This window comes from Manacus candei, unplaced genomic scaffold (genome assembly GCF_025592945.1).
Source record: "Manacus candei isolate 608988 ecotype Guabito, Panama unplaced genomic scaffold, ASM2559294v1 h1tg000123l, whole genome shotgun sequence".
Lineage (NCBI taxonomy): Eukaryota > Metazoa > Chordata > Aves > Passeriformes > Pipridae > Manacus > Manacus candei.
In genome coordinates this window covers 92,671-118,005 of record NW_026138171.1, presented here as the reverse complement: position 1 = coordinate 118,005, position 25,335 = coordinate 92,671, and the positions used below count along the sequence as shown (strand labels likewise).

The 25,335-nt window shown below is 48.1% G+C and overlaps 1 protein-coding gene across 1 annotated transcript in view; it reads right to left on the bottom strand.

The window, feature by feature from the left end:
- Nucleotides 1-25,335, bottom strand: part of LOC127462241 (exocyst complex component 4) — a 148,739-nt gene that overhangs the window by 36,306 nt on the left and 87,098 nt on the right. The window contains exons 4-6 of the mRNA XM_051770695.1: nucleotides 15,752-15,888; nucleotides 9,137-9,292; nucleotides 6,270-6,448 (exon numbers count right to left, since the gene is read on the bottom strand). Of these exons, the coding sequence (XP_051626655.1) occupies nucleotides 6,270-6,448; nucleotides 9,137-9,292; nucleotides 15,752-15,888 (472 nt within the window). The remainder of the gene's footprint in view (nucleotides 1-6,269; nucleotides 6,449-9,136; nucleotides 9,293-15,751; nucleotides 15,889-25,335) is intronic.

Sequence of the window (25,335 nt, the reverse complement as noted above, 5' to 3'; positions counted from 1 at the left end):
AATATCCCACCTAACCCTGCCCTCTGGCACTGGGAAGCCATTCCCTGTGTCCTGTCCCTCCAGGCCTTGTCCCCAGTCCCTCTCCAGCTCTCCTGGAGCCCCTTTAGGCCCTGCAAGGGGCTCTCAGGTCTCCCACCTGTTTTTAGCAGCTTTCCTAAGTCCATTTGTAGCTTCTATTCAAACCACAAATGGTGATTAATCAGCAGGTGATCCCCGATGGTTTGGTGTGGGTTTGACAGATCATTTCTCCGTGGGTGAGGATGGCAGAGCTCCCCTGTCCCTGCCCAAGGGTGTTCCCACCTGGGGGAACCCAGGACTGGAGGCAGGTCCCTCATTTCTTGGTTAAACAACCAGCCCCAAGCACGTTGGGGGGATGATGCTGGGATTTTTAGCAGCAAGGAGAGAACATTGGGCACCTCTGCAGCATTCCAGAGGTGTGGAACAGCAACAGGCTGAGGGTGGGATGGACAAGAGGAAGCCAGGTGGGTTTAGACGAGCCATGGCCATGCAGGAAAGATGCCCAGGAAAACCTTTTCCCTTTTGACTTCCTCTGGTTCTTCCCTGAACCAACAAGACCTGAACGAAGATTTGAACCAGCAAACGAACGCAGGCAATGTGGGCACAGCCCTGAGATGGGAAAAGAGGTTAGAAATGATCTTATTATGAAGGTTCAGAGCACCTGGACAGGGTTTTTGTGCATTTGCAAGAAGAGCCCCAACCGTTCAGGGGGCGGAAAAGAAGAAATGCTGGGAAATGGTGCTCGAGGAGCTCAATTGGAAAGCTGTCATTTAAATGAAGTTACACTGAAGCAACAGATATCCATCAAATAACACAAGCACTGGAGATGTGCCTTGTTAATTTAATGGCAGATGTTCTGAATTGGGGAAGAAATGGGCAGCTTTTAGTGCTTCAGAAAGACACTCACTTTTGTTGCAATAACAAAGCAACAGCTTTCACCAAGTCCTTGCCCTGCATGAGGTCAGGCACGTGTTGATCATCTCTAATGTGGCTTTTAAATAAGGTCCTCTATTAATAGATCTCTAAAAAAAAAATAAAAAAATAAAAAAATCCCCCTGAGCAATCAATACAGGGAGATGTGTCACGAGTTCAGGGACAGGGAGGGGAAAAAAAAAAATCAGCTCCAACCTGAGAGAAATCCAGCCCCATTTAAGAGCTGAATTCGGTTCATTAGAGACACCAGGGTTAAACACAAAGCCCTGGCTGAGTTCAGCACTGCTGGGTGGCCCGACTGGGAAATGAAAGGCATCAATTTTACCACCGGATTATTCATCTGTGCTCCAAAACCCCCCTCCCCAAACTGCTCTGGCAGCAGGAAAAGGGCCTTGGAGTGACTGGAAATTACAGCTCCTTTCCCTCTGGCCGAGGGGGATGAAGGGGCTCTGCCATCAGTTTTAAAAGCATCGCTTTCAGGAGTGGGGCAGGATAATTCCCCTCAGCCATCAGAGCCCATTCCAGGGCTGGGAAGCTCCAGGAGCCAGGGAAAAGGAGAGGTTGACCCTCCAGGGGCAGGATGGCCTCGATGCTTTGATGGCCTTCACTCAGGTTTGGAGAGCACTTAGAGATCTGTGGCTGGAAAATGAGATGCAAATGCTCAGTGTTAGCATTACCAGTGGCAGGGAAATGCAGGATTTGGGGAAAAGCTGGAGCATGACCTGTTTTTTCTGCTTTTGAATGAAGTTTGTAGCTCACTCGAACTGCTGCAAAGCTGGGGGTGAAGTGCTGCCCACCCGCAGAGGAAAAGCTGAAGGCACTTCCTACACAAAGCCTTTGGTTTTGGGGTGAAATCACCCCTGAAAAGGAGAAAATAACCTGCTTTAGACACTGCCTGGATAAAGGAGTCCAGAGGCTGAATGGCCTCAGGGTCTGTTTTTAAAGAGATTTTCTTTTTGTGGAGAAGGCAATGGCAGGAGAGGAGGTGTCAAACTTCAGACTGTTGCCAGAGTCCTGGTTTTTGGGTTAAAACTGTTAATGACCTAAAATTGGGTGATTGTTCACTCAGGACAACAAGATACGAACATGATAACAAGATAATGTGACACACTGAGCAAATCAAGATTTATCCCCCCAAAGGGGTTGAAGTGAAAGCAATTCCTGATTGGGAGTTTTGGTTGCTGAAGTTTGAGATCTGGATTTAGGTTGCCTTGGTTTTTTTTTTTTTGTTTGTTTGCTCTTTTTTTTCCCACTGGGATGTGTTTAAATTTTATTTGTTTATACCCTTTTTAAAGCACAGCCTGTGAGAGTAGAGCAAGTCCTGTCACCCAGATGAATGTTCCCCTGGAGAAGGGAAGGCTCCAGGGAGAGCTGAGAGCCCCTTGCAGGGCCTAAAGGGGCTCCAGGAGAGCTGGAGAGGGACTGGGGACAAGGGATGGAGGGACAGGACACAGTCCTGGGAGTGGCTTCCCAGTGCCAGAGGGCAGGGATAGATGGGATATTGGGAAGGAATTGCTGGCTGGGAGGGTGGGGAGGGGCTGGAATGGATTTCCCAGAGAAGCTGTGGCTGCCCCTGGATCCCTGGAAGTGTCCAAGGCCAGGTTGGAGCAACCTGGGAGAGTGGAAGGTGTCCCTGCCCATGGTTTGGAGCAAGATGGTCTCTGCAGTCCCTTCCAACCCAAACCATCCCGTGATTCCTGTGAGAAAATAATCTGAAATTCGGTGTTTAAACCAGTCAGTTGTTCACTGACCACGACAATCTGAAGTCAGGAGATCCCAAAAGGGGCTGAATTTCAAGGGCAGCTCCAACTCCACAAGCCAATGGCTCATCTTTCCTTTTCCTACCTACAGACACCACCCGACCACCTTCAAAACTTCCCAAATCCTTCCCAGTGCATAATAACCCCTTCTCTGTCAAATATGCAGAGGATCTGAGGAGCTCCACGAGGGAAAAGGATGAAAGGGGATGTTCCATCTGCATCTGACAAGGCAAGAGAAGCGGGAGAGGGAGAGGGAAAACCCGACTTCCATTTTCATATAAAACCCATTTAAAATGGACTTGCCTTCCTCAGTAAATTCACCCTCTCCTGGCAACTTGAATCCTCAAAGGGTTATTGTGAAAAAGAAGTTTGTATTCCCTCAGAAGAAGTATCTGATGGGTTTGGGAAATACAAAATCCAATTGTGAGGGAGTGCAGATAAGGGAAGAGCTGTGGGAGAGCCATCAGCTGAGCAAACACTAAATAATGAAGAATGCAGAGGCTGCTCCCAGTGAGTGACAAAACACTCCATTAGCAAGTCTGCTGCTCAATGAGTGATAATTGGGGCACCTCCACAGCCAGGGGTTATTGGATTTTTATCTCTAGGAAGGGGCCTTTTGACAGACTCACCAAAAAAAGCCAGGATTTCCTTGCTCAGGATTTCCCAAAACCTGCTCAGGATTTCCCAAAACCTGCCCAGCTCCACCTGGAGCTGCCTGAATATTTATAGCTGTGCCCAGAAATTGCCCTTTTCTGGAAAAAGATCATGATTTCTTGCAGGGAAGGGACTCAGGGCCACCACAACCACGGCATGGACTGGTTGGAGATCACAGGATTTGTGGCACTGCACCAAAAATTCTGGTTCTGATCCCTCACTAAACACTTGGATGACGCCCTGAGCGGGACCAGGATTTAATTTCCAGTTGCTGGGACAGAAAAAACAAAAGGATCAAAGAGCTGGATGGGTGTTCTCATCCTGCAGGGAAGATAAACCCCCAATTAATGAAATTACTGCTTTTGTTCAAGCACAAACACTTCAGTGGAATAGCTGGGCCAAGAAGAAACAGAAAGCAGAAGGCAGAGCTGCTCAAAGGAATACAAAAAAGTGCCACCTGCCCAAAAAGCAGGATGGGTGACACGTTGGTTTGTGCAAGAGGAACCAATCCCAGTTGCACTGAACTGGAATATTTGGGATTAAAGTTACTGTGACAAAAATCCCCTTTATTTAGAATTGGAGAATCCCAGAATGGTTTGGGTTGGGAGGGACTGGAAAACTCCTCCCCATGGGCAGGGACACCTTCCACTATCCCTGGTTGCTCCAACCTGGCCTTGGACACTTCCAGGGATGGGAACTCCACCACCTTCCAATGCCTGACCACCCTTTCCAGGAAGAAATTCCTCCTGTTTTTCCTTTTGGAGTTAATAGCTCTGCTGGAAACCTTTCCCTGGGTCAGACTTAGATTATAACCCCAAGGCCAGACAGGGATCATCTCATGGAATCATGGAGTCCCAGGATGGTTTGGGTGGGAAGGAACCTTAAAGTCCATCCAGCACTGCTCCTTCTTCCCCTCGTTCCAGATACTCCTGGAATTGTACAGATGTTTTTACTAGGAAGTTATTCCAGAGGAAGATGGATTTTTCTCGTCAGGAGGAGGCTGCCAAGTGAAGTATTCCACTCTGTGCTTTTATGTTTATTCACTGCTGCGTGGAAGGGCCCCTCACCAAGCCTCAAAGTCCCCTTTAATGTCGGGGAAATATTGATTTATTTAAGAAAACCAAGGGTTTCACCCAGAGCTGAAGTTATAAATGATGTTTTATTTTAACAGCTCTGACTGTTAAAACACAAATATTCCACCCCAAGAACCCTCTCAGTAACTAAAGATCTGTGAATAAATATTTGGCTGCTGAAGTTTGAGAGCTGGATTTAGTTTGGTTTTTTTTTCTTTGGGTTTTTTTTTTTTTTTTTGGTTTGGTCTTTTTTTTCCCACTGGGCTTCGTCTAAATTTTATTTGTTGATACCCTTTTTAAAGCACAGCCTGTGAGAGCAGAGCGAGTCTTGGCACCCAGGTACTGAGAACTCAAAATATGGGTTTGGAATATTGGAATATTAAAGCTCCATGGATTAATTTGGGGCTTTAATTGTTAACTGATTGTATAATTTTAATTATCCTTCCGGATCCCAACGAGCTGAGCATGGACAGCTGGAATAAACAGGTTAAATGTCTTGTCCTAGAGCAGATTTAGGAGCCATGGGAAGGATTTTCACTCAACCAGAGATGTTTTGCTGTCAGGGGACAATGATTTTAATGGACAAACACCACCATGATTTATTCAGCGCCAGCAAATTTCCCTCATCATTTCCCAGGAATAAAAGGCTGATTTTCAATTCCCAACTCCCATCAGAGCTCAGGAGCCTTGGGTGCCCACATCCCTGGGCACCTTCCCAGGAACTGGAAAGTGTGGAAAGACCTTTGAGAGCTGGAAAGACCTTGGTGGTCTTTGTAGAAAGGCCTTTGTGGTCTTTGTGGAAAGGCCTTTGAGAGCTGGAAAGACCTTTGAGAGCTGGAAAGACTTTTGTGGTCTTTGTGGAAAGACCTTTGAGAGCTGGAAAGACTTTTGTGGTCTTTGTGGAAAGGTCTTTGAGAGCTGGAAAGACCTTTGTGGTCTTTGTGGAAAAACCTTTGTGGTCTTTGTGGAAAGACCTTTGAGAGCTGGAAAGATCTTTGTGGTCTTTGTGGAAAAACCTTTGTGGTCTTTTTGGAAAGACCTTTGAGGTCTTTGTGGAAAGACCTTTGAGAGCTGGAAAGAACTTTGAGGTCTTTTTGGAAAGACCTTTGAGACCTGGGAAGACCTTTGAGGTCTTTGTGGAAAGACTTTTGAGAACTGGAAAGACCTTTGAGGTCTTTGTGGAAAGACCTTTGAGAGCTGGGAAGACCTCTGAGAGTTGGAAAGACCTTTGAGGTCTTTGTGGAAAGACCTTTGAGAGCTGGAAAGACCTTTGAGGTCTTTGTGGAAAGTCCTTTTAGAGATAGAAAGACCTTTGAGAGCTGGGAAGATCTTGGTGGTCTTTGTGGAAAGACCTTTGAGAGCTGGAAAGACCTCTGAGAGCTGGAAAGACCTTTGAGGTCTTTGTGGAAAGGCCTTTGAGAGCTGGAAAGACCTTTGAGGTCTTTGTGGAAAGGCCTTTGAGAACTGGGAAGACCTTTCTGGTCTTTGTGGAAAGACCTTTTAGAGCTAGAAAGACCTTTGAGAGCTGGAAAGACCTTGGTGGTCTTTGTGGAAAGACTTTTGAGAGCTGGAAAGATCTTAGTGGAAAGACTTTTGAGGTCTCTGTGGGAAGGCCTTTGAGAGCTGGAAGTGCTGCTCCTGTCACCCTCCAGTGCAGAGGTCCCACCCCAGCACCCATGAGGAAGAAAGACACGAAGCTGCTTCTCTTCCCGCTTCCCTCTGACATGAACCCGCTTCGGAACCGGCGACAAAAAGCGCCCAAAACTGCTCAAATTTCACATTTCCGCCGCTCCAGCTCCAAGGCAAAGGCTCTGCCATGGGAGATACTTACTCTGGGAGGTGGAGAGGCTGGAGAAAGCTGCCTTGGTGCGCCCTGCCAGCCACTCCAGGCTCTCGTGCATGTTGGCCAAGGCCTTGAGGTCGCTGACGTCGCGCAGGATCTCCTGCTGAGGGATCAGTTTGTCGCCCAGGTTGCCGATGAGAACTTCGGATTCTTTGCCGAAAGCGGCCCTGAAATGCAAAGCAAAGCCACCCTCAGGGACACGGGACCACGGGACAGGGAGGGGAGACATCAATGTGATTAGTTCAGCTCTGCTTAAACCCAGGCTCAAGGCCTGGCTCAACAGGGCACATCAACTGCCCTGCGAATAAAGTAAATTCCAAATAAATAAAGGGCCTTTCCTCACTGTCCAGCTGTTTCTCTGTGGAGCTCAGTGTTCCTTATTCCCACAGTTTTGTCCCCATTCCCACGGGATTTGCCAGTGCTGCAATAGGGGGGCACTTAAATCCCTGCTTTGTCAGACTTAATCCCCGGCTTAACCGAGCTCCTCGTTTGGTTTCCCTTTGTTAAAAAAACATCTTAATTTCTCCATCATATTTTTTTAACATTCCCAAACACAACTTTATATCCACCCAGTTTTCATGGATAATCCCAAGGATACGTGGCACATTCTTGGCACGGTGCCAGCAGGGATGGGGGAGAGATCTCTGTCCTGGTTTCCCAAAGAATTATTGAGGTTGGAAAAGACTCCAGGATCAGGAGTGCCACCATTCCCACTAAACCATGTCACCAAGTGCCACATGGGATGGTGATTCCAGCACTTCTCTGGGAATTCTGCAGGCACACCCTAATGGCCCTAATGATGTGATTTAGGAACATCCTAAATCTTGTTAAACAAGGCAGGTGGCTGCTGTTAAATCCTTGTGGAGAGGCTGGAAGTGTTGTTATCCCTGGGAAGTGTGGAAATGTTATCCCTGGAAGTGTCCAAGGCCAGATTGGACAGGGCTTGGAGCAACCTGGGCTAGTGGGAGGTGTCCCTGCTCGTGACAGGGGTGGAATGAGGTGGAATTAAGGTCCCTTCCAACCCAAACCATTCTGGAATTTTATGATTTCCAGGATCTTAAGCTGAATTTCCACGTTTCTGCTCTGCCTTCTCCCACTCCATCCCTGAGACAGAATTCAGGGGCACAAACTTTACCCCAAATATTTATGGGGTATTTTTTGAGTGTTTTTTGGGTACTTTTGGGGGGTTTTGGGGGTATTTTTGGGGTGATTTTGGGTGTTGTTTTTAAGGTGTTTTCAGGGTATTTTTGAGGTACTTTTGGGGTGATTTTGCGGGTTGTTTTTAAGGTGTTTTCAGGGTATTTTGGAGGTACTTTTGGGGTGATTTTGGGGGTATTTTAGGGTGATTTTGGGGTGTTTTTCAGTTATTTTGCGGGTATTTCTGGGGTAAGGCTTTTTCCATTATTTTGGGGGGTGGTTTTGGGGTACTTTTGGAGTATCTCTAGGATATTTTGGGGTGTTCTGGGGTATTTTTGGATGCTTTTGGATGTATTTTGGGGATGATTTAGGGGCACTTATGGGGTATTTTTGGGGTGGGTTTTTAGGGCAACTTTGTGAGGTGTTTTTGGGGTATTTCTGGGATGGTTTGGGGGTTATTTTTTGGGGTGCTTTTGGGATAAATTCAAAGGCAAAGGTGGAGATGAGGATTAAATTGATGAATCCCAACTCAGGGACAGCTCTGTATCCTCCTTCTTCCACTTTGAAAAGCCTGGCAAAGCTGCTCATCCCTGCTTGCTGGGTGAGCAAACATTCCTGTGACTCGACAGATTCCCTCCTCTCTCCAGGCTGCATCATCCCAAGATTCTGAGCTCCCACTCAGGGAACAGGGAAAATGCCAGTCTGGGCAAATCAGACCTGTTATTTCCAACAGCTTCACTCCCTCCTCCCATTTCCCAGCCAAATGCCAATCAAGGAAGTGATGAAAAGCAATGGGAATGTGCAGCCAGGCTTTTCTGACTCCCTGGAATCACAGAGGAGCTGTTCCTTCAAGGAATTCAGAGCCTGAGCCATTCCCAGTGGGCAGGGAAAGGTACAATCTGCCTCCTCAAAGCTTTCACTTGCCTGGAAAAGGCAGGATCTGGTTTGGAGACAAGTTGCCTGTGAAAGAACTCCCTCTGGAGGCACCAGAATTTCTCCTTTGACCCATTTCATTTTTTATTTTATTCATTTCATTTTTCATTTGATTCATTTGATTGGATTTTTCATTTGGGGTTGGGATGGGACGGAGGGAAAACCCCACCAGGTCATGGCTCCAATGGGAAGACAACTTTGGTACCACCAGTTTTGGGGATTCCTGCCCAGTACAACCCGTTGGCCCCTCCCTCAGGCTGCATTTGCTGCTCTCTTCATCTCCTGGGGGATCAGAGCAGAACCATCAAGCAGGACAAGGATCTCTGGGAATTAAACCCAATCCTTTCTTTCCTTCCCCAATCCCAGCCACTCCCCTGACTGGGATCACAGGCATGACTCCTCAAATAGCCTTGTCTGAACAACAGAGTGGAGCAGAAATCACACCAGGAGGGGTTTAGGTTGGATATTAGGGAAAAATTCTTCCCAGAAAGGGCTGTCCAGCCCTGGCAGTGGTGGAATCCCCATTCCCAGAGGGATTTAACAGCCGTGTGGACGTGGCACTTGGGGACATGGGTCAGTGGTGGCCTTTTCCCTAGCAGTGCTGGGGAAATATTTGGACTAGAAAATCTTAAAACCTTTTCTATTTTCTAAATGATTCCATGATTTTACTCACACCTGGGGACACCACAGCTACGAAAACACCACCAATCCTTTATTTCCAGCGGGAAACGCTTTCCAGAGGTTTCACCTCGAGACCCCTTCCCTGGCTTCCAAATTTATTTTACCTTATAAAGTCTTCCTCCTCCTCCCTCTTGGGTCTCAGCTGCTTGGGCTGGGCCATGTTGCTCCAGTTGGGCAGGGATTTTAGGAGCCTGCTGATGTCGTCGTCCTTGGCCCAGGACGCGCTGATCACCAGCTTCTCATCCGACTGCACGATGGTCCTGGGGGGGAAAAACAGCCCCAAACACGTCACTGGGCTTCAGATCAACTCATCAAACCCCCCTGTCACACGTCAATTAGGCAGCAAGGAAGGGATCCGAGGTGGAATTCTGCCAGGATGAGACAACACAGGTGGGCAGGACACGAAATTCTCTTCAACTCGGAACTCTCGGTGCACTTTGAGAGAGCCCTCGAAGGGAAAAAGGGCCAAGTTCTCCCCAGCCTTGAAATCATGCAGCTTGTGATGTTTGACACAACTGCAGGAGGGGTCATTTGGTGTCCCCAAGGCCTGTTTGCTCCCTGCAATCCCAGCTGAGCTCACCAGCCACTGCTGACATGTTGGGACTCTCCAACGTGGAATCCTGCCCAGGAATTCCTGGGTGGAATCCACACACCCCAGCTGGTCCAGGCCTGGAGCACTGGAGGGGAATGAAGCATCCAGGATCTTCTTTCCAGTCATCCAAAGCATCAGATAATAGAGATTTCAGCTAAATCCTATGCGTGAAACCCCATCAGAGATCACAGTACATTCCAATTAGGAATATTAAACTTTCCCTGTTCAATCTTTTTGGCAGTGGAACTAACCTGAATTCCTGACTGGCAATCTGAGGAGACAAACGGGATGCTGTGTTTGGAGGAGTCAATTATGGACTTTAAGAACCTTATTTCCAGCCCCCTGCCACGGGCAGGGACACCTTCCACAATCCCAAATTTCTCCAAGCCCCAACCTGGCCTTGGACACTTCCAGGGATGGGGCAGCCACAGTTTCTTTGGACTTTTGAAATGGAAAACAGTGGGGGAAAAAGGCTTTGAGACAGGAGCCAACACTGACCCACCTGGAACAGAGCAGATCAATTCTTTCCCCACTCATCACTCCCTTCCCCAAGAAAACAACCCCTGCTCAGGAACCACACAGGGCTGGTGACAATGAATTTGTCACATGCACTTACACATAAATTCTCCTTCTCTTCAAGTTCCACGTTCAATCTGCCACAGACAAAAGAGGGAATTTTGTTTCCAGCCACACAAGACCTCGGTGGCAACATTTGCTCTTGGCCTTCTGCTCCTTTCAGGAACTTGGTATTTTTCCACTTAGGGAAAAAAAATAAAGGTCTCTCTTTTTTTTTTTTTTTGATAACAGAGGAAGGGGAGAAAAGCTCCTTACCAGCATCTCTGACATCTGAGATGCAAAAAAATCTGAATTTGATGATATCTGGCCATTTCTCTGCCAAGGCAAGACAACTGTTCCATTGGATGTATCAGTGCTTTGTCCTCTCCACATTTAAATGACTGAAGGAACAGTTCCCTTCCCTTGGGAGGCTATTTCACAGTTGAACAGACCTAACTCTTGGATTAAAAAAAAACACAACAAAACCCTCCTGATACTGTGCTTTATTGTGTTTTATTTGACTCAGTTCCATCCCACTGCTCCCTGAGATTTCCCTTTATGGCCTCAGCTCTCACCACTCCCACTGTTTGCTCTCCTCAATTATTTACAGCCTTCCTGTAGCCCTTCGGTTGTCCGTGACTCCAAGACATTTTGGGGAGTCTCCTGATGGATTTATAGGGAGGACAGAGCTCCCTCTCTGTGTTTTAGGATCCTCATTATCCCCCATCCTCTAAATTCCTGTTGCTTTGTGGAGTCAGTGCTGGGGGAGGGCAGAGGGGAGGATGTTTGGCTGCTGCAACAAGCTGCAAACTCAGCTTGGACTCCTTGCTTTTCCAAGAGAGTTTTCCAAGGGTCTAATCCATGTGATTCCCCACTTTTCTCACCTTCTGGTGATGTGATTCTCATGGGTCCACAGAATCATGGAATGGTTTGTGGTGGAAAGGACATTAAAGCTCATCCAGTCCCACCCCCTGCCATGGGCAGGGACACCTTCCCCTATCCCAGGTCACTCCAAGCCCCATCCAACCTGGCCTTGGACACTTCCAGGGATGGGGAATCCTCTCTGAAGCCCTCACAGCCAAATTCTCCATTGAAATCAATAGGGAGCTTCAAAAAGTAATCCAAGCTGGGACAATTAACATGTCCCTGGGAATTATATCTCCACGTGTATCCCCTGGGAATTATATCCCCCTTCTCTCCCATGGCTGCAACACCTCCTAGTTTTTATTGGCAGGCTGGTTTTCCTCCAACCCCCCCCCTTTAATTAAGGAGATGTTAAATAAGGTGGGACATCCCCAACCTCCATCAGACACCCAGTTTTCCCCAGCAATTCCAGCCTCCTTTTCCCACACCTTTTCCTTCCAGCATCTTCCAGCCAGTTTTTGACCTCCAGAACTTCCATCCATGTCAGTCCTAAATCAGGTCCTGGAGTAAATCATCCCAAGGCAGGATGAGAGGTTTTGCTACAGCTCAAAATGCTTCCTTTCCAACTCCCACCTCCTCCTCCCAAACTCCTCAGTCATTATTCCTGCTGTTCCAATGAGGAATGCTGGGTTATCCTGGGCTGGATCCAGGGGCTCCATCACTCAGCAGGACAGAGGAGGGGGAAAATAAGATGGGAAAAAACCCTCATGGCTCGAGCTTTTAATTGTGGGACAGACATATATTTTGGAATATCAGCTTGGGCCAGCTGTGTCCCCTTCCCAAAATCCTGCCTGCTGGTGAGGGGGGAATGTTGGAGAGATGCTTGTGGCCGAAACACTGGTGTGTGACCAGCACTTTTCCAGCTCCAAATGGAAAAAATTAACTCCATCCATGGAGAAAATTAACTCCATCCCAGCCAGATCCAGTGCAGGGTCATCTGCTTAACCAGTGTAATGGTCACCTCATTCATCCCCAGCTCTCTGGGCCAAGGAAAATGCCATAATTTGGAATGATTCCTTTCTCTTCCCATGGTCAAGGTGATGTTTCCACGCTGAGCTCTGCTCAGTTAAAAATCCCAGATTTAAAATCCCAGGTACCTCCAGCCTGAGGGACACAAATCCTGTCCCAAAAAGAGCCCAAAAACCCACAACTTAAACCCCCCAGAATTTAAAGCAAGAAGGGGAAGATGCCAATGAGAAGCATCATTCCCTGGGGGAATCAAGAAATCCTGTCTGCCCACAGACCCCACGTTTTTGGATGAATTAATCTGCTCCTCCTTTCCTTATCAATTAAAAAAAAAAAGAGGGGTTTAGATTTGGTAACATTTCCAGTCAGGTTTTGTTTTTTATTATTTCCCTCTTTTGAGAGATCCAAGCCCAGTTATTTCCCACTGCACAAATTTAGGCCGAGTCCAGCTTGGTCACCACAAGCTGATGGAGAGAGCTGAGCACCTCCAGAGGGTTTAAGTCACTTTTTAGTAGGATGAACCACTTTTTGGGGGCATCCACCTCTTTTCAGAGACTAAAAAAAGGCTTGTTTGGGTGAGTGATGCCTTTACTCAGAGCCTTCAAACAGGCTGAAAAATGTGCAAGATGATGGTTGCTCAAGGGAGAGAGGATGAAGATGAGGGTGGACACACAGGGTGGAGCCTAAAGCTGACAATGAATTTTGCCACATGAAATAACTAAATATTGGCCAATTCCTGCAGAAAGACACGGGAAAAGATTAGTTTTAGCACTCAAGGTTGTCTGAGAAGGGTGTTGGAAAAAGTGAAGAAGCAACTGTGAACTGGTCAGGGTTCTCCCTGTCCCTGTGACACCTTGTATGGCCTTTTAGTGCCTTCCAAAGCCTCATAAGACTGGTTTTATCCCACAAGGAGAGCCACTTCCACAGGAATCTGCTGAAGGGTGGGGGCTGGACGAGGCTGAAGAAAAGCACTGAAAGCACAGCAGGAGGTTCTGGGGCTCTATCTCCCATTTTAATTGACATTTTCATCCCCAACCCCTCTTATGGATTAGCTGGAAAACATTTGTTTGTGTCACGTTGAAATTGGAATTTGGATGGATGTGTAACTTGCAGGGGAAACCTCACCTCCATTAAATATAAAACTTCTGGAATTCCTCATCCATTAAAACATGAAATCCCGGGGTTGCTACTTAGATAAATGTCCAAGCCATTCATATCCAGCCCTGCTGGGTTTCCCTTTTCATAATCCCTAAGGAATAAGAGCCAAATGGGACTCGGACACAGAGAATCCCAGCTGTGCCTTTCCTGCTGTTGTTCCTTCCAGTCCTTCCTGAGCTTCTCCACAAAGAAAATCTCCCTTGGAGGAGCCTCTCCTTGAGCACGTTTCACTCATTTTTGTCCATATTCCCCTTGAGGAAACACAGGGGGAAGGAACCAATGCCATGTGCAAATCCTACATCCCCTGGCTTCCCAAATTCCCACTGCCTTGACATCCCAAGAAGAGACGCTCCCTTGCTCCGGGAGATCAATTCCCAGCTCCGATAAATCAATTTATCCGGATTTTAAGCAGCTAAAAATAACCCTCCCTCCACTAAATTTCGAGATTTGCCCAGCTCAGCTCCAAGGAAAAACCCTGGAGCAAAGGGTGAGGTTGCCTGGAGCCGTAGGGATCCGAGATCCCTGCAGAGGGCACAACATCCCTGCGGATGGAACCGCCCAGGAAAACCTGGGAGCTTGCTCTGCTCCTCCACATCATTTGAAATGGATATGGATTTCTATTTCTATTTTCACTCGCTCATTTGCCAGCAGCAAAAACGAGAACATTTCCTGTTTCTCCTCCTCCTCCTCCTCCTCCTCCTCCCGCTTGTAATCAGGAGATCACCAAATTAGGCCCGGCCTAATTACTCCCTCAGCAGGTGCCAAAGCCAGGAATGGCACCAGCAAAAAAAAAAAAACACACCAGGAAGGAAGGAAGGACCTTGGAGTTCAAGCCAAACAAATCACATCTATTGTCTGGCTCCAGGCAGTGAAGTTTTCCTATAAAAAAGGAACATTTTGGACAATGGCCCACGGGCAGGGAGCAATTCCTGTGAGAGCTCAGGCGAAGTTTATTATTAATAATAATAACGAGCTGCTCAGCAGATGAAGCTTTTCCTCAATGAAACCAGGCAATGGGAAAGAATTCCTTGCTCAGGAAACACAAGGGGCTTTTTCAGCTTCCCCCTGCCACCAGCAAGCCCCAATTAGCCATTAAGGGGATTATGGAGAGCAGCAATTACTGCCCACATTTAGTGGCTTTCAATGGCACTATTTATCCCTGCATGATCCTGGTGCTCCTCTCCAGGGAGAGGGCCATTTTACAGCTGGAATACTGGGATGGACAGAGAAGAAGGTATTTATTGACAGTGACACAGGAAAACTGTGATAAATCAAATACCCAAAGGGCTTCAAGGGAACAACCCCATGTCCAGTGGGATCACGCTGCCTTCGGCTCCCACACCGTGGCCAGGGAAGAAGTTAGAGATGGATCATCCCAAAAATGCTGATGAGCAAGGAGGGAGCATTTGATGGCCCCCCTGAAAGAGTAAATTTACAGAATTGTGTTGGGAGGGGCTCACAAAACCCAGTGTGTGTGGATTTACAGGGTTATTAATCCCCAGAATCAGAGAATCCTAGAAATGTTACAGTTGGAAAAGTCCTCTGAGATCATGGAGTCCTCCCACTCCCCCAGCACTGCCAAGGCCACCAATGACCCACATTCCCAAATGCCACATCCACATGGATTTTAAATCCCTCTAGGGATGGGGACCCCACTCCTGCCCTGGGCAGCCCCTTCCAATGCCTGACCACCCTTTCAGGGAAGAAATTTCCCCTGATTATCCAATATAAACCTTCCCTGGTGTAACTCAGAACCATTTCCTTCCCACACTGAAATTCCTACAGTGCTATGAGACCCGAGTACCCAGATCTCAACTTAATTAATTCAAATTGAGCTGAAGCCCTTGCAAATGCTCCAGTGAAGAACCTGATTTGCTTCACAAGAAAGCAACAGCCACAAACAGCTGTTTAGTTTAAAGATGGGACTTCATACTCTCAGTTTTCAACCTGAGGTGACCTTTTATCACAGAGTCACAGAGTGGTTTGGGTTGGAAAGGACCTTCAAGACCACCCAGTTCCAACCCCGACACCTCCCACTATCCCAGGTTGCTCCAACCCGGCCTTGGACACTTCCAGGGATCCAGGGGCAGCCACAGCTTCTCTGGGCAATCTGTGCCAGGGCCTCCCCACCCTCAGTCAAGGATTTCTTCTCAATCTCTAATCTTACTACTCTCTGTCAGTTTGAAGCCATTCCCTGTGTCCTGTCCCTCCATCCCTTGTCCCAAGTCTCTCTCCAGCTCTCCGGGAGCCCTTTTAGGCCCTGGAAGCTGCTTAAGGCAAGAGCTGGACTAGTTTCCAAGCTCTACCACCACTGTCATCTGCACTCCAAGAGCCTAAACCACGGTGTGATGTGGATAAAGCCAAGACCCTCCACAGGATCCTTATTTCAGCTTTTTTCCCCTGCCTGGAAAGAAACCTCCGTGACCATCCCGACCGAGGCGATTCCAGAAACGACTCCTGCCTTCCCAGGGCAAAATCCCAACCCCCCCAAAGAGCAGGTGAACTGGTCTGCAAGCCTTGGTACCTGTAGGCCAGGGTGCAGGTGTCCTTGTACTCCTGGAGCTTCACGCACACCATGTTGAGGAACTGATCCGAGTACGCGCTCAGGTCGTGCATCAGGTTCATCAGGTCCTGCACCGTCTTCTCCACGATCACTGTGCTCTGGGAGAGGGAACAGAAGCCAAGGGATTGATGCCTCAGAGCTTTCTGGGTTTTATTTTTTGTTTTGTAGATTTTAGAAGTAGTTGTGTAGCAAATGTATATTTTAATGTCGCTGTATTACATCCCTTACCCTTAACACAGCAGTTACACATCCCCAACTCTGTTACCCCACCCCAGATCAATCCCTCTGAATTCCCTCAGCATGTTTAGTCTTCTTGTCAAGGTAGAATTGTAGAAAAACACCCTAAGGCCTGGACTAGAAGATATCCCACAGACACAGTGACCTTCAAGCCCAGAACTGTTGGATTCCAAAAACTGGATATGAGAAAAAGGAAAACTGCTGAGTTTAAACAAAGCCTTGGGCTGACAGAGACTGGGGGAAAACCCCCATCTGGAGTCCAGACAAGGATCCATTGATGTCTGGGGTTTGGAATGTCCTGCCCAAGCCCAGAGAAACCATGCCCTGATCTCATCAAGCCTGTGCAGAAAACCTTTTGTGTTTTATCTCTCCCTTTGTGTCGCCTGTTCCCCTCTGTAAAATCCCCGAGATAAAGTAGGGTTTTGCCCGTGAGGTAATTCCTAAGACCCCAAGATGTGTTCACCTGGGCTTTCCCCTTATGTCACCCTTCTGAAACTCCCCGATTTTAATAACATGAATATGTAAACCCCCTGTTAAATAAGTAAACTCTAAACCCTTTAAATATGAACTCGTGAGTCCAAATAAACTATTCCAGTTTTCTGCCTCCATTGGGATCATGTTCATTTATTGACCTCTGCACAGAACTTTGGAGGAACTCCAAGGACTGGATGTGCTGCAGAGAAGATGAAGATGAAGAAGAAGAGTCCTGAAGACCCCAAACCCAATTCCCGAAGGGGCATTTCAGGGCGCAGAAGAAGGGTTTGAATGTCAGGTTTGAAGGTTTGGATTTCTGAGCCGGTTGCTGAGGCCCAGCAAAGTTCACCAGGCCTTTCCTTCACCAGAGGGAACCTCAAAGTGAAAAACTGCGATTTTTTAGAGGGATGAGGTGCCCAGAGCCCGAATTGCTGCTCCACATCCCACAGATCCCAGAATCACTGAGGTTGGAAAAGACCTCCATGAGATCAGGGAATCCAAGCTCTGATCACCACCTTGTCAGCCAGAGCAGAGCACTGAGTGCCACTAAGACCCTGGACAGAAGGAGGTGCCATATATCCAATAATGTCCAAGATTTCAACAGCTCCATAGGAATTCTGGGATTTTTGAGGCACCCCAAGGTGACCTGTCCCAGTTTGTGTTTATAATGTCGCGGGTTGTGTTTAATTTGGTTGCCGCAAACAAGACAAGGGGAAGGTTATCAAAGTCCCAGGTTGATATAAATTGAATTATTAATAGTCTTTATGATAGAGTGAAGGGTTATTCCTGACCCTCCTCCTCAGTCAGGGCACACCCCACTCCTCAGCAAAGTGGGGTTTAGGGAAGGTTTAGGCCTCGCCTAAGCTGCTCCTGATCTGTCCTTGGCTCACAACAGCACTTGGAGGAAAAACCTCACTTCTCTTTGGTTCCTCCTGTTATCTTATTAAGCAAATCACAGGAATTAACCCATCTTTCATCCTGTAATTAGCAATAATTTAGGATTATTCTGTCCCAAATTATTTGTCCCAGCCTGAAGCAGCTGCTGCTCGGATGCTCCTGTTTACGAAGCTTCTCCTGTTACTAAATAATAAACAAACATTCAATAAATTTTTAATAAATATTCAATCCCACCCCGGGCTTGATGTGCACAGAGGCAGAACAACCAACCCTAAAGGACTTGTCACCTGGAGATGTCCCCAGGAAATGGAGCCCAGGGCAGCGTGGAGGGGCCGTGGCAGCCACGGGGCCGATTTCACACCCAGGGGCTCTGAGCACGGATCATTAACTCCAGGATTCCAACGTCTCCCAGGCTCACTGCTGTCCCTGCCTGCTGTGCCCAGAGAGGGCAAAAGCAGTGTTTTTAAGAGTCCACCCAAATCCCACTAAAATCGTGGAACCATGGAATGGTTTGGGTTGGAAGGGACCTGAAAGATCATCTCGTTCCGAGCAGGGACACCTTCCACTAGCCCAGGTTGCTCCATCCTGGCCTTGGACACTTCCAGGGATCCAGGGGCAGCCACAGCTTCTCTGGGAAATCCATTCCAGCCCCTCCCCACCCTCCCAGACACCAATTCCTTCCCAATATCCCATCTATCCCTGCCCTCTGGCAGTGGGAAGCCATTCCCTGTGTCCTGTCCCTCCATCCCTTGTCCCCAGTCCCTCTCCAGCTCTCCTGGAGCCCCTTTAGGCCCTGCAAGGGGCTCTCAGCTCTCCCTGGAGCCTTCTCTTCTCCAGGGGAACATTCCCAGCTCTCCCAGCCTGGCTCCAGAGCAGAGGGGCTCCAGCCCTTGGAGCAGCTCCATGGTCTCCTCTGGACTCTGTCCAGCAGCTCCACGTCCTCCTGCTGTTGTTCCCAGGGCTGGAGGCAGCTCTGCAGGGGGGTCTCACCTCAGGGGGCACAGGAGGAGACTGATCTGGCTGGAGAGTAAAGTCCATGAATGTTGAGCTGATAAATGTGTGGAAATGACACAGTAATTCGGGAGAATCAGATCCATCAGATCCATCAGATCCACTGGACACAGTCAGGCCTTCCCTGCATTTGGGCTGGTGGAGGAGCTGCTCCCCTTCAACCCTTAATCAGCACCCAGATGGGTCAAAGATGCCTCCATGGACACTGTTTCTGTCAGCAGAGGAAAAGGTGACTCTCTCACCTGCTGACCTGAGCCAGGAGAACACCTCCAAGTGCTCAAATGGAAAATACTGGAGTTGCTGCGTGGCCTCAATCCAAGTCTCCTACTGGGGAATATTCCCGAGGAGTTAAAGTTCACATTTATACACAGGGAATAAAAGAAAAATAGAAAAATCCCTCCTAGCTCGTGTAAAACATGGAAGACAAAAGCAATTTCTCTCCTCTTTGTGTGAACAATCAGATTTTTCCTTTTCCACTGGGATTTCACTGGTCAGGGGCAGGTGGGGTTTCCAGCAGATCTGTGATATCAACTGACCTCTTGTAGCTTATCAGGAGAAGGATCTGTCCAGGATCTTCCAGGATCCTCAGGTGACTTCCAGGATCCTCAGGAAGATCCAGAAGGATCTTCCAGGACCCTCAGGTGACAACAAACCCCTTGGGTTGGATGTGCAACCACACAAGGAGGAATCAAACCTGGTCTCGATCCAGCTCATCTCAGTTTCTTTATGGAACTCAACATTTGAAAAAAAAAAAAAAACAACTTATAAATCCACAACTTCACATAACAACTTAAAAATCTACAACTTCGCATTAAAAGACAAGGCATTGCTGGTTTCTACGTGGTTTCTCCTACTTATTTCTGCTCCCTGCAACATGAGAAGCCTGCCAATGCCTGGATGTCACAATGAAACCTTTGGATTTTGGAATAAACCCTTTGGATTTCAGGGAAACACAAAGCCACCGGGGATGATTAAAAAAAAAAAAACCGGGAGGGGCGAAAAAGGGAAATTACCATATGAAAGGAGGCACTGCCAGACACGTTAAGGGCTTTTTTTGTGGGACATCTTAGCCTCTTCCAAAGCAATCCTGACACATCTGCCCGAGCCTCTGGGGACACTCTGTGTTGCCAGGACAGCTGGATTCGTTAGCAGGGCCGGGGGAATCCTCTGAAAGCCGGCGCCGGGAAATGAAAGGCAGCGCTCTTGTGTTATCCCAGAGTTACAACCCAGTTGCCTCTGACCCATCCGGGTTCATTAAGAGCAAATGGATGTGATCAAAGGATAATTTCGTGGTGAGACACTTCAATGGAGGCTTTTAAAAAAACCCAACAAACCCACAGAATTCATTTACAGCAGGAGAGCACTCCAGGCAAAAGAGTCCAGCTGGAGGGGAGTTTGTAAAGATCCCTTAAAATGCAGTTTCAGGACAAGGAAGTTCGTTCCCAACCATCCTCGACACGTGGAAGTTCAAAACAATGGGTCAAGGATACACAAACTTCCAGGTTTTCATGGAATGGTTTGGGTTGGAAGGGACTTGAAAGATCATCTCTTTCCACTCCCTGCCATGGGCAGGGACACCTTCCACTAGCCCAGGTTGTTCCAAGCCCCGTCCAACCTGGCCTTGGACACTCCCAGGGATCCAAGGGCAGCCACAGATTCTCTGGGAAATCCATTCCAGCCCCTCCCCCACCCTCCCAGCCAGCAATTCCTTCCCAATATCCCACCTAACCCTGCCCTCTGGTACTGAGAAGCCATTCCCTGTGTCCTGTCCCTCCATCCCTTGTCCCCAGTCCCTCTCCAGCTCTCCTGGAGCCCCTTTAGGCCCTGCAAGGGGCTCTCAGCTCTCCCTGGAGCCTTCTCTTCTCCAGAGGAATCCCCCCAGCTGTCCCAGCCTGGCTCATTCCCCCAATTTCCAATTAAACTGAGCCCCCTTTTCCAGCCTCTCAGGTCAGAACCAGCCAACCTCTCCCTCTGTGTTTTCCCACACCGGGCAGGACATGGATTTAACTCTGGGCTGCAACTCAGCTCTTCTTCCCTGTCCTGAGTGACCACCAGGGGCTGATTTTTACTCACAGCAGCTGATTTGTCCCAGCAGAAACTAATTTTGCCACCATCAAGACAGAATAATGTGGAGGTAACTCCACATGGAAAACTTTTTCCAAGGAGAAATTCTCCACTCCATGATCTGCCCTACAGAGCAACTGGACTTGATGGTTGTGACACTTCTCTTCAGAAATCAGCCCAGAAAAAGGGAAAAAAATAATTTCTTTGTGACCTCCTGAATACCTATGGCTTTGGAATACTTTCCAAGCTCCTGATTTCCTTTATCCCAGCCTTCCAAGGCAGAGCTCCAAAGCAGATGGGAGCTGAAGCTGGGTCAGAGCAGAGCATAAATGAGCTCTGTGTTTTTTAACAGTGTAATTACCCACATTAACAGTTTGGGGTGCTGGATCCTCCATCCCTGAGAGGCTCCAAATCAGGCACAGGTGCCTCCCTGAAAGATTCCGGAGTCAGGGATTTGATGAAGGAATTGCTGGGTGAAGAAATTACTGGGTGAACTTCCAGGGCTGATTGTGCTGCACATCTCACATGTATTTATTCTGATTTTGAGCTCCAAACAACTTCATGCCCAAGTTATGCTTAAAAAAAACCCCAGCCAACAAAAAAGCACCTTCCCACCCCTGGAGCTCTGGCCCAGGAATGTCTCAAAGCAGTGGAATTTTGATTCTCCAGAGCCAGCAAAGCGAAAATGTCCACTCAAAACACACCCAAACTATTCCAAGCTCCTGAATTCCCCACAGCAAAATGGGAATTCCCAGCACACCAACCCTCAGCCAGCATGCCCAGGAGATTCCCAGCAGGACAAAAAGGGTTGGATTCAATGGGAAGGATTCAATGGATTCAATTAAGGTGAAGGTTGGAAAGGACCCCTCAGATCATTGAGTGCAACCATCAACCCACCGCTAAACCACGTCCTCAGGTGCCACATCCACGTGGTTTCTGAACACGTCCAGGGATGGAGATTCCACCACTACCCTGGGCAGCCCATTCCTGACGTTTCACAACCCTAAAACCACCAAGAATCCCTCTGCCAAGGTGGTCCCACCTCCAAAAACATGCTGGAAATCACAGCCTGGAAGTATCTGCTGGAGGAGACACCATTCCATAGTCTTCAAACCACCAAACACACATCCCTGATCCCAAGCTGACCCCGGTTACAAGCTCAAAAAGCAGGGAATAGACAAGTTATCACTTGGATAAGGATTTATTCCCAGTGCAGTGCAGATGAGCAGGGAAGGAAAAATCTGGTTGCCCACAGGGGGGAAAGTTTGTGCCAGTCCCACCTTCCAGCCCTTATCTTCCTCTCCCATCCCAGGCTCTGGCACTTGAGACATTTAAATTCTCCTGGAATGATGCAGCAGTAACAGCATAATAAGGAATATCAGCGCCTTGGCAGGGAGATGGACTGGATAATTTAGCAGCTCTTCTGGATCTCTGATCCTGCTGAGTTCTGGGGCTGTTATTAAAGGCATTTTTTAAGGGATTTTAATTTACTCCTCTAAATGGATTCACTCCCCCCCCACCAGTGAATGTTGTCAGGGACATTAGGGAGGTGATAAAATAGCTGGAGCTTCCCTGCTGCTTTTAATGTGTTCCATACACAGGGAAAGTCATTAGCTCTTCCCCTTTAATCCACTCTCTCCACAACAGTTTATCACTTCAAAGTGCCAAACACTCTCCCTTTATTAATCCATGGACATTTGTGCAAGGAAAAGGAGGCACAGCCATTCGTTGCCAGCATAGTTTGTACCATGAGAGCTCGGCCTTGACATTTCTCCCCCTTCTCCTGCCCAGAATATTCCTACAAGTGGCTCTTCTCCAGGTTTTCCAGGGCTCTCCTGACTAGAGGGAAGCTCCTGGCAAGGTGATAATTTGTTTTGTGTGTGGCAAGCAGCAGGTTTTCCCAATCCTTTGTAGTCCTGGCTCTGGAACATCATAGAATCATAGAATCAGCTGGGTTGGAAAGGACCTCTGAGATCATCCAGAGAGGGGGCAGCCCCAGGAGGGGAAGGCACAGGGACCACGAAAAGAGCAGCTGAGTGAGGAAAAACCAAAAGGATTTGGGAAAAAAAAATAGATGGAGAAAAGCTTGGTGGGGCTGAGGCCCTGAAGATGATGATGATGTTGTGCCCCTGGATTTGTGCTGTGGACATCAGGGCAAAGACTCTGATGTCTAAATTCACCACATGATGGGCTGAGTTCAGCTGGAACTCTGGTAAATCTAAGAGATCACCACAAAACAAGTGACCCCGTTGCACTTCCCAGTTCCCCAGGATGAGCATTTCCAGTCCTCTGAGCTCCTGGCAAGGAGGACAAACAGTTGTTTGTCCATGAGCCCCTCAGCAGTTTAACAACCAGCTGGAAGGAACTCGGGATTTGTGGCAGAGCCAAGCCCTGAGCGACGGCAAAACCACCTTTCCAAAACACAGCACAGGCAGTTGTTGCCTTTTCCCCCCAAATCCCATTCTAGGAGGCAAAAAAGACCCCCAAAATTTTAATTTTAGGAAGCTCTTGGCATTATGCAGAACTTCCCAAGCCAGAAATTAAGAAAAGAGAATTGTCTCTTGTCCTGCCACAGGAAGCAGAGGGTTAAAAACATCTCTCATTTCATTAATTCTGATGGTTTGCTTTTTTTTGCAGTTACTCTTGTGGCACGAGCAGGGTTCAAACTGACCAATTTAATGTTTCTGCACAAACTAGGAAATGAAACCCCCACCCCTTGCCCTGTCCCTCCAGGCCCTTGCAGTGCAAAGGTAAAGCCTGAATTCCACATGTCAAGGGCACCTTTCCTGCATTCCCACCCCAACTTTGCTGCCGTGGGATTTCATCAGGGCTTTCCCAAACACCTGAACATCCATCCAAAAAACCAAATTAAACTCAAAGAAGCAACAGATGAGTCCGTTGCACTTCCCAGTTCCCCAGGATGAGCATTTCCACTCCTCTGAGCTCCTGGCAAGGAGGACAAGCAATTCCATGAGCCCCTCAGCAGTTTAACAACCACCTGGAGGGAACTCGGGATTTGTGGCAGAGCCAAGCCCTGAGTGATGGCAAAACCACCTTTCCAAAACACAGCACAGGCAGTTGTTGCCTTTTCCTCCCCAAATCCCACTCTAGCAGGCAAAAAAAACCCCCAAAAATTGTAATTTTTAGGAAACCCTTGTCATTATGCAGAACTTCCCAATTTGGTCTCTTGTCCTGCCACAGGAAGCAGAGGGTTAAAAAAATCTCTCATTTCATTAATTTTGATGGTTTGCTTTTTTTTGCAGTTACTCTTGTGGCACGAGCAGGGTTCAAACTGACCAATTTAAGGGCAGCTCAGGGTGTCTGTGCACAAATCAGGGAATGAAACCCCCACTGGGTGAGCTCATGCTGAGGGATGAGCAGTAACAGCCACCCCTCAACCCCCGGGCAGCGCCGGAACGAGCGGCTCCCGCTCCGCAAATGCATCCATAGATCTTCCCTTCCTGTGTGGAACTGGGACATGGTTTCCTGACAGCCCCATCTCCCCTTCCCAGGCAGATGGCTCCCTGCAGCCCATCTCCCAGAGGCCTCCCAGGCAGTTCTGGATGGCCGGGAATGAGCCTGTTGTTCCACCCGTTATTTCCCTGCACTAGCGACAGCGGAGTCGTCGTCCTGTGAATAAACCCATTTAGGGAGCAGAGGAAGCCAAACTTGGCACCAGCAGAGCAGGGATAGAGCCATCCACAAAACATTCCTCTATTAACCAAACAGCAGCACTTCCAAACCCAGCGGGGTCACGGCAAAGCCCTGCTGGGAAACAGAAATTAGCTCCGAATGGAGATCATTTGTCTCCTGGATGTTGTCATATCTGTGAGATCCCCCCTGCTCGGAGGAGGGACACTGCCAGCCAGTGATGGGGATGAATTCCAAGCTTTTTTGGAAGGCAGGTGGCACTCGAGATCCCTCCCGTTGTCCCCTTGCCTCTGGCAGAGCGCTTGGAAACGCCAGAGAGAGCGGAGAAGAAATTAATCTCCAACGTCAAGATGCTGCAATTAATGGCAGCAAATTTCACTCAGTTCCTCACAGAAGTAGCTCAGTTACCACCAGGTTACCACTCAGTTAATGCTTCCTTGGATTTTTGGTTTATTCCTACGTAGGACAAACAGGGAAAAAACAGAAAAAACAGGGCCAGGCACGATGGGGAACAGGCATCAAACAGTGAAGAAACAGGACTATCATCCCATCTGGGGTTTGCACAGGGCAGGAAGCAGCTGGACATTTTGGGATGGCTACTGAGTAAAAAATAGGGGAATTTTTTTGGGAGAAAAAAGGAATTTTAAACATTAAGTGGTTAAAAGGGGAGATGTTTTACTGCAACACAGGGTCAATGTGTATTTATGCATCTCCCACTCCAGCAGCACAAAGCAGGCTGAGGATGTGGCTGCATTCCAAAAGGAATTTCCTCCACTCCCCTCCAGGTGAAGAGACAACAGAACACCCTTGAGAAATTTCATTTCTTTTTGGCCAAACTCTTGTCTCTGAGCAGGATCTCTGTTGCACAGAACACCCTGTCTGAAAAAGGGAGGACATTTTCACTCCGTGTCCCACTCACCCACGAGCCACCTCCCTCCCCAACACACCTCCAGCTGGAGGAATTTGTTCACTCAGTTAATGCTTCCTTGGATTTTTGGTTTATTCCTAGGTAGGAGAAACATTTCCCTTCTCATCCAGAAAAAGCAGGGCCAGGCACGATGGGGAACAGGCATCAAACAGTGAAGAAACAGGACCATCATCCCATCTGGGGTTTGCACAGGGCAGGAAGCAGCTGGACATTTTGGGATGGCTACTGAGTAAAAAATAAGGAATTTTTTTGGAAGATGTCCTAGTTAGGACAGCTGAGATCA